The 15,771-nt window shown below is 44.6% G+C and overlaps 1 protein-coding gene across 3 annotated transcripts in view; it reads left to right on the top strand.

The window, feature by feature from the left end:
• spock3 (SPARC (osteonectin), cwcv and kazal like domains proteoglycan 3) overlaps positions 1 to 15,771 on the top strand; it is a 1,033,635-nt gene that overhangs the window by 292,715 nt on the left and 725,149 nt on the right. For all 3 annotated transcript variants that reach the window (XM_070871342.1, XM_070871338.1, XM_070871346.1), the window contains exon 3: positions 3,656 to 3,701. In XM_070871342.1, coding sequence (XP_070727443.1) covers positions 3,656 to 3,701 — 46 coding nt within the window. The remainder of the gene's footprint in view (positions 1 to 3,655; positions 3,702 to 15,771) is intronic.

Consider the following 15,771-nt stretch of genomic DNA (forward strand, 5'->3'; position numbering starts at 1 on the left):
TGTCAATGCTTTCAGGAGAGGGGTGGTAGAAAAACTATGGAGGGGAAGGAAAAAAAATGTAACTTTAAATAAAATATAGTATAACATAATGCATTTTTGTTCCACTTTAAAAACAATGATATATTATTGATGAAATGCTCTCTTGTGGAAGTACATTTTTATTTCTGAAGCATTAGGAGGCAAAAGTTTGTGGATGTTGATAGCGGCGCGTGCCCGGACGAAAGGTCGTTTGCGCCCCATTAGCACTAACGGAAGACACAAATGTCCATTAGCCTGGATGCATGCCGCGATAGACTCCCTCGAAATTCCGCGGGAGTTTAGCGGCGGCGCTAACCGGTAGTGCCCCACTCCTGCCGGGTAGCACCCTGAATCGCTGCATTGGCAATTACCGTGCGCAGCGACCCGTTTTTGCTCCTGAGCGAAAATTCGGCAGCACACCGTGAGATTTCCACGGGCAATGCCAGTGACAGCTTAGCGGGGTGTGGCTTTAGGCTACTCGCGGGGCAAAAATTAAAGGGGCGGAGCGGTGCTAAAAAATATTTAAATGGTTGTCATACCAGTCACGATCTTCCCAACTTCAGACCACTGTGTCCGTGCCGCGATGTTGCAGCCTGGCACTCTGCTTCTGTGCCATGCTGCTGCCATGGCACCTCTCTCCCTATTACTTTAGCGGTGGCCCCTTCGTCTTCCTGCAGGCTCAGCAGCGTGCCCTCCCCTTTAATGGAAGGGGCGTGCCCTGTGTTCCCGCCAGCGCTTTGCGCTCTCCGCGTAGCGCTGGAAAATTCGCGTTGGTTAGAGGCCTGGACTCGCTGCCGAGAAGAAATGGAATTCCCTTCGTCTCGGGGGTGGTAAGCTCAATTTAGCTCGCGGGGCAGGACTTCTGCGTCTGTCGCACCTCGCAGCTGTTACTGTCCTCCCCGGAGCAGTATGCAATTTTGCGCCATAAGTGTTTACAAGTGTGAAGACATATGAATATACCTCCATTTCACTGATAGTTTTGAAAACATCTTTTTAATATGGGTGATATTTAGCAAAATCTTTAACATGCTATCAGAAGTAAAATCTAAAGTGAATTAACAGATGCAATAAGACCATTGGTTGAGCAATGGAAAATGAACTATAATTTGTTTCGTGACACGGTCGGACACTGTTTTTCTCACCATCTGGACTTTAATATAAAGTAGCACAGGACAACAGTGGTGGGGGGTTAATTCCCAGTGTATATTTGGAATAATGAATCTAATTTTGTGAATCAAGTGTTAGAAAAGCTCAAAAGCGGAAAGGTTATATGAAATAGCTTAAGAACACAAATGTATGGGGTGCAATTCGGTAACGTCCCATTTGGGGGCTAACCGAGACGAGGCAGGACTTCCTGTACGGTGCTAAAGTCTGGCCCCGGCCGCAAAATTAGGGTTACCACCCCAAGATGAAGTGGAGCGCAATGTCGGGCGCTCCACTTCCTCTCGGGGGCAGGACCGGGGTGGTAAGCACATGAATTTTCCAGCGCTACATGGCCTCTGGCGTGAGCACAGCACCCTCCCCTTCCATTAAAGAGGGGGGCATGCTGCGAGCTCTGCAGTGGGGCAAGGGCTGTTCACTACACCACCGGGGATGCGGGTTACAGAAGTGGAGTGCCAGGCTGTAGCATCGCAGCACAGACCCTGCGAAGGGGACAACAAAAGGCCAGGCCAGTAAATCGGCCGAGCAAATAAAAATGGCGCCCCGCACCTCCCTTTTACTTTTTGCCCTGCGAGCGGAGTGCGGCCCGGTTCATGACCTGTGAAGCTCGCACTAACATCGGCTGCAGCGGCCTCATGGGGCGCTACCCAATTACCGCCACAGGGCGAAAATGGGTTGTTGCGCATGGCGATGACGTTTACACCTCGCTTAACTCCCACAATTTCGCAGGAGCCGGTAGTGCGCCCTCCACCCTCCCCGGGCGAGAAATTGTTTGCGCCAGGTTAGCACTAACAGGAGGCGCAAACAATGCGAATTTCTCCCGCGATGAATTTTTGGGATCTGCCATAAATCCCAGCAATTCAAACTAGAGAGGATGAAACGTCTCCTGTCTTTGCAGTCTATAAAAGTCCTTTGTGACATATGTTTTAGTAGTCACACTCCCACTCCTGGTGGTTGAAGTTCAAAGTTCACAGCTAAAAATTGCTGACATTCAGTATCAGGTGCCCCTCTCACTTAGAAATGCAATTAAGGTGGGTGGTGTGTGAACATATAAAAAATGTATTTTTGCAGTAAGGAGCACTCCTTTAATGCTTGTGTAACAGAGTAGAAAGAAAGACTTACATTTATATAATGCCTTTCACGACCATTGGACGTCTCAAAGCGTTTTACAGTCATGAAGTAGAAGAAGTTGGCTATTTCATACCAACCCGAGGAATGCTTGATACTAAGAGGGGATACCGGAAGTGCAAAACTCAGAAGTTTATAGATTAAACTTGGGTCAGAATAAAATTTTACAGGTAAATTTATACATTTACTTTGATATCTTTAAAAAGTTACCATTTTCTCACATTAGGGTGTTATTTAGCTTCATAAAAGTGGAACACTACATCTCAAATTCTTTTCGTGTTGCCTATAATAAAATGTAAATTTGAAATATGTTTTAGTGAAGTTTTTCAACAGATGTTTTACTTTTATATGTTCTCAACAGAGCATGTTATTTCACCTCTTATTTTCATATATTTTTAAATGGTGAAAAAGTAAAACAATTTAAGGGATAATAAAATGAAATAAGCATTACAACAGTAATCATCGGCTCAGTTGGTAACACCCTTGCCTCTGAGTCAAAAGGTTGTGGGTTCAAGCCCCACTCCAGTGTACTACTGAGGGACTGTTGTACTGGCAGAGGTACCGTCCTTAAGATGTGATGTTAAACCGAGGTCCCATCTGCCCTCTCAGGTGGATGTAAAAGATTCTATGGCACTATTTTGAAGAAGAGCGTTTCCTACATTCCTACATTATAAGAGTGACTTCAAAAAGTACTTCATTGGCTGTAAAGCACGTTGGGACTTCCGGTGGTCGTGAAAGGCGCTATGTAAATGCAAGTCCTTCTTTTTCGTTCAAAGTATTTATTATGATAAGTTCTAACCATCAGTGGCTAGTTTGGTCTTTTTTCTCATTTTTTATTGGCCTCATTGATTTCAGAAACTGAAATAATAATCTATAATCAAAATATCTGGGGAAATATTGAAGCAATTGCCCGTCTATAAAATCCAAGAATGTTTCTGTAGACATTGGAGTTGGAAACTAAACTTGTATGACTTTTTGTACGTTTTCCAGCTGCACATCTTATGACAGGAACATGTTTATGTTTAACACTGGAAGCATATCAAATAGGTTTAACTTAGAAAATGGTAATGTTTCAATGCTGTGCCTGGAAAATGATTTTGCATCTTAGAATGTTACTTAAAAGCAATTATATTTCATTTATATTTTTGACAAAGTTGATTTTACCAATTTGTTATTTAACTTGATGTTTCTTCTTGTTTCTAATGCTTGCCCTTGCAGGAGGTTGAGGTTTGTATTCATTTTTCAATTGTGCATGTATTATCATTATTTATTCACAAGGAGGTTAAAACATCAATAACTCTTGAAAACAGATTCAATATTTTTTTGTACTTTTTTAATATTTTTTCAGGATGACTATTTCAGGAGCTGGAACACTGGTAGACACCTGGATCAAGGTACCATATCAAAAATCACTTGAAGATCATAATTAGTTTCATATCTCAAAATCTGAGTTTACAATCTAAAAAATTTTGTTTTGCAATGTTCTTTTCATAAAATACTATTTGCTTAAAATGTCTGCATGTTCTGAGGAAAATCACTCAGTTTTTAAAATCACTCAGATGTTCAAAAAAATAACCTTGATGACTGAAGCATCCAGCCAATATATAGCTGGATGTGACACTGAAGTTAATTTTTTTTAACCAAAAGTGTTATTAATTTTTTGGTGAAATGCATTGAAGAGTTTTGGCTTCGTTACGCATATAACAGATGCATTTGATAGTAATATATAAATCAAATGCTACTACTACTTTAAATGTAGAACCAACCAGTGAAAGACAATTAGTAAAAATTGATTTGTGGTTGCACTGTGATGCTTCAGATCAATATTCTTATGTACAGAAGCTATGTTTTGTCCCACTGAACCCTGTATTGCTGGTGCAGATATTCGCCAATGGCACAACATGCTAGAGAAGATGTTAATTCCAGTACATGCAGACTGGAAGAATTCAAATTAATTTTTTGGCAATAGCTCTGAAGTTCAGTGGAAAGTTTCAATAGGTTGGCTTCATGAAAGTCAAAAATTGCAAAACATCACTTTGAAAATATTACCTTGTTCTTTTAAGACTTCTACAGATCTTATGAACTAAATATATGTGAATTATTATGTTAGCAGTTTGTTGGAAGACAACACTCAGTATTTATGTAATATTTCTCTAGCTTGTGTTAATTTATATACAGGTGCAGCATCTAAAATCCAGAGTTCCGGAATCCGGAATGTTCCGGAATCTGGACTCTGGGACGATTTGTGGCAGGGTCGTACGGAATCCGTAATATGTTCCGGAATCCGGACCGGACGACTCTGCCCGACCTGGGGGCTTGCCACTGCCTGACCTCAGGGCCTCGCTGCTGCCTGACCTCAGGGTCTCGCTTCGCCAACGCTTGCCTCGTCGCCCTGACCTCGGGGCCTCCTCGGCGGTCCGCGCGAACACCACCTCAGCGGAGCCGGCCCGCGCAAATACCTCCTCAGCGGGGCCCTGCCCAGACTCCTCCTCAGCGGGGTGGCCCGCCCGACCACCACATCTGTGGGGCCGGCCCGCCCGACAGCCTCCTCGGCGGAGCCCCGCCCGACAGCCCCCTCGGCAGGGCCCCGCCCGAACACTTCCTCGGCGGGGCAGGCCGACCGAACACCACCTAACGCAAACACCTCCCCGACGGCCCGCCCAACAACATCCTTGGCGGGGCTGTCCCCACGACGACCTCCTCGACAGGCCCCGGATGGCCCGAACAGCTCCTCGGCAGGTAACCCCCCCCACCCCCTTTCTGACGTTCCGAAATCCAGAAATACCCAAACCTGGGCTCGGGTATTTCCGGATTCGTGATGTCAGGAGGACGTTCCAAAATCTGGCAAAACGCAAAATCCGGAACGGCCTCGATCCCGAGGGTTCCGGATTCGGAATGCTGCACCTGTATATACCTTAACAGCAGGGACCATTAGTGTATCCACTAAAAACAAGTTTGAATGCGTGCGTTTTCTTTACTCTTCATTCACAACCATTCAGTGTCTATACACAATAGAGGTGATTTTCAATGGCTTGTTCGGGTGCTAAAGAGCCTCCAGGGTGGCCAAGATGGGATCTTGAGCTGAAATGTTGGTTTCGACTGCATTTGAGGCAAATGCCAGCTTGGTAAAGGAGTGGAGGTTTGCGCTAGGAACGGCCGCCTCGAGGATCGTTAAGGGGCTGATTACAACTTAAATTGCCTGCAAGTGCTCATTAATGAGGCTGGACTGCATTTTGGTGGATAGCGCTTGACCTAATGCCCTCTCCGAACAGCGACCAGATGATTGGAAGTAAACAAGTCGTTGCTGAGGATTTTGAGCACAACTTAAAAGTATATCACCTCTTATTGTTCACTTGCTGCTGGAGCTTTGAAGACTTTCTCGAACACCTTGTCTGGATTTCACCAATACTCTATCAACATTTATTGCGGAAACTTTCTGAGGGCTTCATCTAAAAAGAATAAGTGCTGTGCTACTCTACCTTATTGGACACTTTATAGGAGTCACTGGAAGTAAGAGAGTGCTTGGTTATAGGCATCTTGCTAAGGGTCCCCCTTTTGTCTGCAGGAGGAATGGGAGAAGGACATGAGGCCAGGCAGAGCAGCACCAGCTGCTGTCGGAGAAAGGGACAGGAGGATGAGGTGGGCTCCTTCCCTCCGGTGGGTACAGGACATCCTCCTCATCTAGACCACCAGGACCATAAGTGCCATGTCCGAGGACCTGGACGCTCTTTCAGTCAGTCTCTGAGCCGTCCTAAAAACTGCCAGTGTGTCAGCCAGCCCATTCCACACCTTCAGTGGAAGTGGTTAAGTAGAACTCGCATATACTGCTCCTCGAAAATTGTGTCTAATCAGCGCTCAAGTGCTAAACCTGCACTTGACTGTGATAGCACCTTCAGGCAGGTTCAAATTATAATAATCAGAAATTAGGTCTAAAACTGCATGCTAAAACTAGACTTACAAACAGGCTTATTAGCACAGCCTGTTTTCACCCTTTCACCCAAATAACCCCACATCGACACTATAAAAAGGCTACATATATGCACAACAATCACTTTTCTCTTTCTGTAATAAACCTTTATTATATTATGTTCTCGAGGCTGTTTGCAAGCAAGCAAGGTAATTGTTTTAGTATATATTATGACAATTTACTGTCTTAATGGCCCAGATTTTGCGGTGATAATTTTGCTGAAACCATTAGTATTTGAAGTTATTACACCTCTGAAACAGACAGTACCTTCAGGATTTTGCACATGCGCAGATAAATGCGGAAATCCTGAGGTTGTGGTCAGTCATTCCCTGTTCTGCCACAGGCTACATTGCGCAACTCTCCATAGCCGGTAATCAGTGAAATCTCATGAACGGCCAAAAACGTTGGCTGGAATTTTCCCACTGCTGTGTGTGCGTGATTGGAGGTGGGTAGGGAGTGAAAGTTGAAATAAAGTGGAGCGGGTCAGGAACCTGCCAGCATGGCCACGACCCGAACAATAGAGGCATGCAACCTAACTTAGATAAATATGAGGTTGTTGTTAAAGCCATAAGCCTCCTTTTAACTTTATCTTTGCAACTTCACTGCATGACCACGGGAATCACGCAGCTTGGGAACCACACCTGTGAACCTGAGGCAGAAGTTCAATGCACATTGATGGAACTCATTGGTGCACAGTATGGAAAGCACAATAAATAGTCCCACCGCACACCTGCTTACTTTCCGAAGGCAGATGCTATTATTGAGTGCATTGTCAGCACAGATTTCGGTTTCGACAGGATAGAAGTGTTTTCAGCAAATTCAGGAACCACTGTCACGTCATTGCTACAACCTATCACATCATTGACAGATTGCTTTTCTCATCTTTACTTGACCTGCAGTCTATTGCAGACATTTAAAGATCACATGGATGAACTTCAACAATTGTACATTCTTGTCTGGCATAAAAATAAAACGGGGAAGGTGGCTCAACCGTAGCTAACAAGGGAAATTAGGGATAGTGTTAAATCCAAGGAAGAGGCATATAAATTGTCCAGAAAAAGCAGCAAACCTAAGGACTGAGAGAAATTTAGAATTCAGCAGAGGAGGACAAAGGGTTTAATTAGGAGGGGGGAAATAGAGTATGAGAGTAAGCTTGCAGGAAACATAAAAACTGACTGCAAAAGCTTCTATAGGTATGTGAAGAGAAGAAGATTAGTGAAGACAAATGTAGGTCCCTTGCAGTCAAAATCAGGTGAATTTATAATGGGGAACAAAGAAATAGCAAACTAATTGAACAAATACTTTCGTTCTGTCTTCACTAAGGAAGACACAAATAACCTTCTGGAAATAGTAGGGGACCGAGGGTCTAGCGAGAAGGAGGAACTGAAGGAAATCCTTATTAGTCAGGATAAATCTCCAGGGCCTGATAGTCTGTATCCCAGAGTACTTCAGGAAGTGGCCCTTGAAATAATGGATGCATTGGTAGTCATTTTCCAACATTCTTTAGACTCTGGATCAGTTCCTATAGACTGGAGGGTAGTTAATCTAACACCACTTTTTAAAAAAGGAGGGAGAGAGAAAACAGGGAATTATAGACCGGTTAGCCTGACATCGGTAGTGGAGAAAATGTTGGAATCAATTATTAAAGATATAATAGCAGCGCATTTGGAAAGCAGTGACAGGATCGGTCCAAGTCAGCATGGATTTATGAAAGGGAAATCATGCTTGACAAATCTTCTAGAATTTTTTGAGGATGTAACTAGTAGAGTGGACAAGGGAGAACCAGTGGATGTGGTGTATTTGGACTTTCAAAAGGCTTTTGACAAGGTCCCACACAAGAGATTAGTGTGCAAAATTAAAGCACATGGTATTGGGGGTAATGTATTGACGTGGATAGAGAACTGGTTGGCAGACAGAAAGCAAAGAGTAGGAATAAACAGGTCCTTTTCAGAATGGCAGGCAGTGACTCGTGGGGTACTGCAAGGTTCAGTGCTGGGACACCAGCTATTTACAATATACATTAATGATTTAGACGAAGGAATTGAATGTAATATCTCCAAGTTTGCAGATGACACTAAGCTGGGTGGCAGTGTGAGCTTTGAGGAGGATACTAAAATGCTGCAGGAATTTAGAAGGTTCACCAGACTGATTCCCGGGATGGCAGGACTGACATATGAAGAAAGACTGGATCGACTAGGCTCATATTCACTGGAATTTAGAAGAATAAGAGGGGATCTCATAGAAACATATAAAATTCTGACGGGATTGGACAGGTTAGATGCAGGAAGAATTTTCCCGATGTTGGGGAAGTCCAGAACCAGGGGTCACAGTCTAAGGATAAGGGGTAAGCTATTTAGGACCGAGATGAGGAGAAACTTCTTCACTCAGAGAATTGTGAACCTGTGGAATTCTCTACCACAGAAAGTTGTTGAGGCCAGTTTGTTAGATATTTTCAAAAGGGAGTTAGATGTGGCCCTTACGGCTAAAGGGATCAAAGGGTATGGAGAGAAAGCAGGAAAGGGGTACTGAAGTTGCATGATCAGCCATGATCATATTGAATGGTGGTGCAGGCTCGAAAGGCCGAATGGCCTACTCCTGCACCTATTTTCTATGTTTCTATTACATCAGAACGGGTGCCGTTTATACTGGCTCATCTTAGTCCTCAGAATCAGACCACAATGAGCTCCAACGCGAGCAGCAGCAGGCACACCAGCAGCAGCAACACCCACAACATTCTCCTCAACCACTTGATGCTCCACAGAACAGAGGGCATCAGTGCAGGGCTGCACTGCGCTGGAGGCAGTATTCCAAGGCAGGGTATACAGGCATAGGATGAGCTTCCTCAACATGGCTGAGTACCAGTGCCAAAGGAGGCTTTGGTTATCGCGGCAGGTCATCACAGACATTTGCAGCTTGCTGGAGCAAGACCTGCAGTCCAGAGGAGTGGGTGGACACCAGTGGCTGTCAAAGTCACCAGCACGCTCAACTTCTTTGCCTCAGTCTCAATCCTGGGATCTGCAGAAGACAGTTGCGGCATCTCACAGTCGGCTGCACACAAATGCAGCACATAGGTCATCGATGCCCTGTTTGACAAGTCAACCAATTATATGAACTTTGCTACGATGAAGCCAGTGTTACTAAGCAGGCGCTCGGCTTTGCTGCTCTGGCTGGCTTCCCATGGATGCAGTCCTGCATCAACTGCACACATGTGGCCATCAGGGCACCCCCACATTACCCAGGAGTGTTTGTGAACTGCAAGGGCTTCCACTCCCTCAATGTGATGCTCAGCTGCAACCACAGGAAGATAATCATGCATGTGCGCCATGTTTCCTTCAGCCTTTGCCAGTCCAGCCTCCCTCAGCTCTTCATATCTCCAAACAAACTTTCCAGCTAGCTGCTGTGAGACAAGGGCTATCCACTGAAGACATGGCACATGACAGCCTTGAGGGGGTAAGTACTGAGGCCCAGGAGAGATATAATGAAAGCCACATGTCCACCAGATTTGTCATAGAGCAGATAATAGTCATTCAGAAAATGCGCTTCAGATGCCTCGATAGATCTGACGGAGCTATTCAGTATGCACCAGCCAGGATCTCCAGACTTTTCATCGTCGCCATCTGCTGCGCGCTGTACAACATCGTGCAGCAGCAAGGATTAGCGCTGCATGAGGAACAAGGCTCTAAGTGCACAGCCTCTTCAGAGGAGGAGGAGGAGGAGGAACAGGAAGAACCTGCAAACCAGATGCCACCAGCACCCGAGCATATTGCTGCTTGGGAGGCCACGGATGGGCTCAGCATGGCCAGATTTACTTAACTTCAGGCATTACACCCATATGGCTGCAATATGCAGCACCAGGTTCCACCACCCCACAAGAGTACCATGAAGCATCCTTACAATGACCAAGTCATTCCTTTCATACTGACCACCATTGCTGGAGGTAAATTATGTCTCACCATTCACTCAAACTCACAAAGCCACTTCCAAAGTTGCACACAAAATTGGTTATGTATGAAAGTGGTGAAAATAAATATTTTTATCTGTGACATCACAGTAATGGAAGCTTATCACAAACATTTATTATAATACCCAAGTGCTTACCCTTGTGCATCGACTTGTGTTATATCTTTCTCTTACATGTGCTTCTACAAAGTGCAACCCCTGTGGCTTCAGCAGAGTTAGAGGCAGCTGCTCACCTCCCTGCTGCGACTGCATAGACACTTTTGGCGGATGTCCTCTGGGTCTTGGAGCCTGTGTTGGCTCCACCAAAGTCTGCTCCTTCTGCGACTGTGCAGGAGCAGACTTGGCCATTGCAATGCCAGGAGGCACGTGGAGCTCCGACTGAGAAGGATGCAATGTGGGAAAAGGGTGAGCACTTTGAGAGGCGCTCCCACTTTCATGTCCCCTTTCACTGTCATCCCTCTCTTGGGCCACCTGCATGTCCCTACTAGCAAGCAGCTGGAGAGCACCTTGCTACACATCAGTGGGGCTATGAGGGCCCACATCTATGTTGACATCTCTCCTAGAGAGGAGGTCTATAAGCCTTTGCCATCCATTCTCCATAGCTAGCATGTGCTCATCTGAGTGGCACATTAGCTGCTCTATGCATCCTTTCTATACAAGAGCCTACAATTGCCATCACCTGTGACATGTTCAAGATAGACTCCTCCATTCTCTGCACATATGCAGACATCGCGGTGGCAAAACCTGTCAAAGCCTCCTGCACCTCCAGGATCACCCTCTTTCTGGGTGGCCCTCGAGGCTGAGCATCTACATGCAGCTGAGCAGAGCTGGGAGTGTCCTGCACCCTCCGGCGAGACGACTCCACTGCTGTCCCTGTCTCCACTATTTCCTCTTGCTCACTTGTGGCTTGTGAAATATCAAGTGACAACACTACTCTATCTTGCGTGGCATCCAAGGTGTGCATATCTGTGCTGGTGCTGGGTGCACTCGTGTCTGGTGATGATGCGCCCTTAGAGGCCAGTGGCTGCTCTGAGGAGTCATCTTCCTCTTCCTCCTGTACAGTGGGGGGCTCTTGATGGACCTTGATTTAGAAATGTCATATCAAGAATGGGTACCGATACCATTATGCACATGATGAACATTCACTGACTGCTGACATCAGTCCCCGAATGAGTGATTGCTGTATGCCAAGTGACTGTATGAGATGTAATTCTGTTACCAGGATTGCTGAAATATCACCCTCTCTCCGTCTCCCATTGCCAGCTGCTCTACAACTCCTGATACATCCAGGGCGACCTCCTCTGCAGGAGTCAACGTGGCCAATGATGGAGGGCCACCTTTGGTTATCTCGCTCTCCCTTTTATTGTGCGCTCACTTCTCCTGCAAGGAGGGAAAGAAGAGAATTTTGAGGGAGAGTGATGGAATGAGTGTAAGGAATGGATGGGTTACAGCTGTAGAGGGTGACTATGAGCGAGTGGGTGCCAATGCCAAAGGGACTCCTCATGTGTTTTTAGTTGGTGAGATTACATTAGGATGAGGGTGAATGTGAGGGGTGGTTAGTCAGATGGGGATGTGAAAATGTAGATGGAGAGATAGGGATGGGTGAATGTGCAAGGTATGTTGGTGTGAGTAATGATGTGCAGGAGTCGGCTTGGGAAGGTAGAGTGATAGGAATGTGATGAGTGGCACAGCAGGATGAAGTTGAGTGTGGCTTTGCACTCACCTTTTCTGACCTAATGAGATCATTGAAGTGCTTCCAGCACTGCGCACATATTCTCCTGACAATATCCCTGCCTTTCACCTCCTCTGCTATTTGGAGCCAAGCTCGTTTGGTCTCCTGGGGAGGTCTCTTGTGCCTATCAGAAGGGAAGAAGACCTCCCTGCGTGCTCTCACTCCCTCCACAAGCATTTGAGAAACTGGGTGCATCCCTCTGCCTCTATGCAGTCATGTTTCCAAGGCATAGCAACACCCAAATTCTCTAATGCAGTGCCTGCACAATCCTAGATGACCCTTCAAATGCAATGTGGTCAAGGCTCCTTTAAATATCGCAACTGGAAATGAGTTAATGATGATGTTGTCAGACCCGTATCATTTAATAAGGCTAGGTAACCTGCTGGGTTGCCTTACTGGACCTCATTAAGGGAAAGTCGTTCTGAGGAGCGGCATGAAATGCGGAACAGGGTTGTGACCCGCCACGCCGACCCCCCACGTAACCAAAATTCCGACCTTTCTCATTTCTGCTCTAATATCAGTGTTAAACACCCCATAAAAAGTTAAACCTTGTTGAAAGAGGTGTAAATGGGGTTTTAATGGTATATTGTCTGCTGAACAAATGTTCTGGCCCTGATAAACTAATTTTATATTGCGGAATGTCAAATTTCTGCATTTTGATAATAATGACTAGATTTTTAAAATAATAACAAATATATATTTTTAAAGTTTGTATTTGATATATCGGCTTTTACCTTAATCCCCTGTGTATGTCCCAATCTTTACTTTTCTCTCCATAAAACTTTTAACCAGTACTGATAAAAGCTGCTTTTTTATTTCCTGGTTTGCTGCTGAAAATTCTTCAGTGCGATTGGCTGCTTAGACAGCTTGATGACATCACCGCTGCTGTATGCTCCAGATCCCCATTTGACAGTGCGATAATCAAATTAATGTTGATAAAGCTAAAGTTTTCGCCACAGAGATCGCAAGATCTTTGTGGGCAACTTTCGTTAAGGTCAGCGGCGATTGCTGTTGCTTCTCTACTGACTACAAGATCCGGGTCAGTATTTGTGAGATTTCATTGCCTTTTGGTTTGTCTTCCTTTTTGTTTTATTTCACATGGCTCCTTGTCAGTCAAAGGAAAATGGTGCTCGACAATAGTGACATGATTTATGTTAAGCACTTTGAGTATCAGTAAGTTCAGCCAAAGGTGAATAATTATGATTAAATAATTCCTCTACATAAAGTCTTTTGTAAAATTAAGTCATAAAAGTTGCTGAGCATCTCAATAGTTCAACTCTTTATACCTGCACTCAATTTTTATTGGTAGCGTTCCCAAAAAATATAATTTTTGAAAGACATGTGAAAGGATTGGAGTAATTCTAATGTTTTTGACGGGAATCCCTAGGACTAGTTGATTGTGTTAGAATCTTTTTGTTAAAGGAGAATAGAGGATAAAATGAACAATATAATTTAATTTGTGCTCAGAGTAAGATAATCAGACTATGATCAATTAAAAATATAAGCATCTCCCTGCATGGGCTGAATGTTCTTCCAAAAGAACTACCTGACGAGAGAAAAAAATTAATAATTTATCTTAATTCTTTTTGATTTAAGATGGGGATTTATCAAGTTCGTGAAAGTGTTTACAATTATGTGATTCACCCAATTTTATCACTGATCAAGTCTTCCACTAAAAAAAGGTTATTTGGAAAATTATAGTAATAAAAACTGAATAAAAGTTATATTGTGAAAGTTGTGTTGTAACAGACTGAACAGCTATTGTGACACACATTTTCCCCAGCATCAATTCAGCTGACTATTCAGAGCAGATATCATGGGAACTCCCCAATTAACTAGTAATGGTTCCTGTTTTGCGTTTTTAAATTCTGTATAATTCACTTTTATCCATCCTTTCCTTATCTTTTGAGAAATAGTGAAATCGCTAAAATGAATAAAATTAGAATAGGGAATATTTTTTCACTTTTAAAGCTGGGAAAGGAGATCATTTTTGACCAAACATGCAGGTGGCTTGAGTGGTAATTTTATTAAATCATCTTCCTGGCAAGGACCTCACCTGTTGTACATATTGAGAGTTTGGGAATAAATTCCTCATGGTTTTCTGCACATTGAAAGCATAATTTAATAAAATTACTCCCCATGTCTCCTACATGCATCATCAAAACTGCTCTGCTTAATTACTTCTAATAGCAAAGGAATCCTGGGGAACGTACACATGAACTTGAGATATGTGCTGTGGAGGATGAAGCGCCACACTATGGCCGTGATTTTGCTAACAGTGGTGAGATGGGTGTGGCTGGCTTGTGCGAAACGCGCTCCCGGCTCCATCCTGCCCTCTCAACACAATTTTACGATGATTGGGTTTATTAAGCCCGCTCTGCGAGATTCCCAGCCAATTAACAGGAAACCGGTCTGATGACATCAGCTGATGACGCGTCATCAGCCCGTTTCCTTAAAGGGACCATGGCCTAATTTTTTTTGACACTTCTTCTGTGAGTGTTCTACAGCATTGAGCTGCTGCAAACACTGACAAACACTGCACAAAGATGCACGGCTGCACCCAGGCTCTCCCATGACTTATGGAGAGAGTCACAGCACACAGGGAGGTTCTCTTCCCTTCCAATGGACGGAAGAAACCTCCACAGGACACCAACACAGCCTGGTTGCACATTGCACAGGGGGGCACAAGCAGGGATGTTGTCAGGAGTACCTGGCTGCAGTGGCGCAAACTGTTCAATGATATCAGTCGATCACGAAACGTTACTGCAAAGCCATACTCAACCTCATTCTGCTGTGCCACTCATCACATCCCCATCACTCTGCCTTCTCTACCCTACTCCTGCACATCCTTACTCACACCAACTGACCTGGCACCTCCACTCATCCCTCTCTCTCTATCTACATTATCACTAGCCACCCCTCACACTCACCCTCATCCTTGTCCAATCATACCAACTAACAACACACTTGTGTGTTTTAGCCAATGTTCATGTAGAGTTTCTGCAAATGTATTGTCAAGCAATGAAATCTTTATTTTGAACACTTTGTGTTCTTTGATAAATTTGTGTGCACCTTTGGAAGTGGCTTAATGAGTTGTATTTGAATGGTCAGACATCAGGGTAATCTGCACAATGGTGATGAGCGTGAAAGGAATGACTTGGGCAATGCAGGGACGCTTTATGGTGCTGGTGTGGGGTGGTGTCAACCTGGCACATCATGTGGCAGCCAGGGTGTACAGTGCCAAGTGAAGTAAATCTGGCCTCCCGGGCGGCAATGTGCTCGGGTGCTGATGCCCTGTGTCCTGTGCAGCATCAGTTGATTGTGGAAAAGGTTGGTGGTATTGTTGGTGATGCTGGCCTTGGGGCTGATCGTGGTGGGATTCTGAGGACCAAAATGAAAGAATATAAAGGGCACCCATGCCGATGGAAAAGATGGCAGGTGAAGTAGAGATGACAGAAGTGATCTGTCAACGGTGAGCAAGGAAATGAGGTTAGACTTGTGTAAAGACTTACAGCATGGTAAATCTGTTATTCAAATGCAGTGAGGAAGAGCTTGTAACTGAGGGAAGATATCTCTAAGGTGGGAGCTTTTAATGTAAATGTCAATTCAACAGCTGATTCAATGGCCACTGAACTGCTGCCTCAGATTGACATACGTGGTCTACGACCAGTGTGGACCCCATGGGAGAGCACATAAAATCAAAAGGTGAATTCAAATGTATTCTTAATGATCTCTAATCAAGGCCATAATTACCTGATTTGGATACCCCGCCACTGCATGTCGGGTCTGCTCAGCGCTGACAGAC

Source organism: Pristiophorus japonicus, chromosome 2 (genome assembly GCF_044704955.1).
Source record: "Pristiophorus japonicus isolate sPriJap1 chromosome 2, sPriJap1.hap1, whole genome shotgun sequence".
NCBI lineage: Eukaryota > Metazoa > Chordata > Chondrichthyes > Pristiophoridae > Pristiophorus > Pristiophorus japonicus.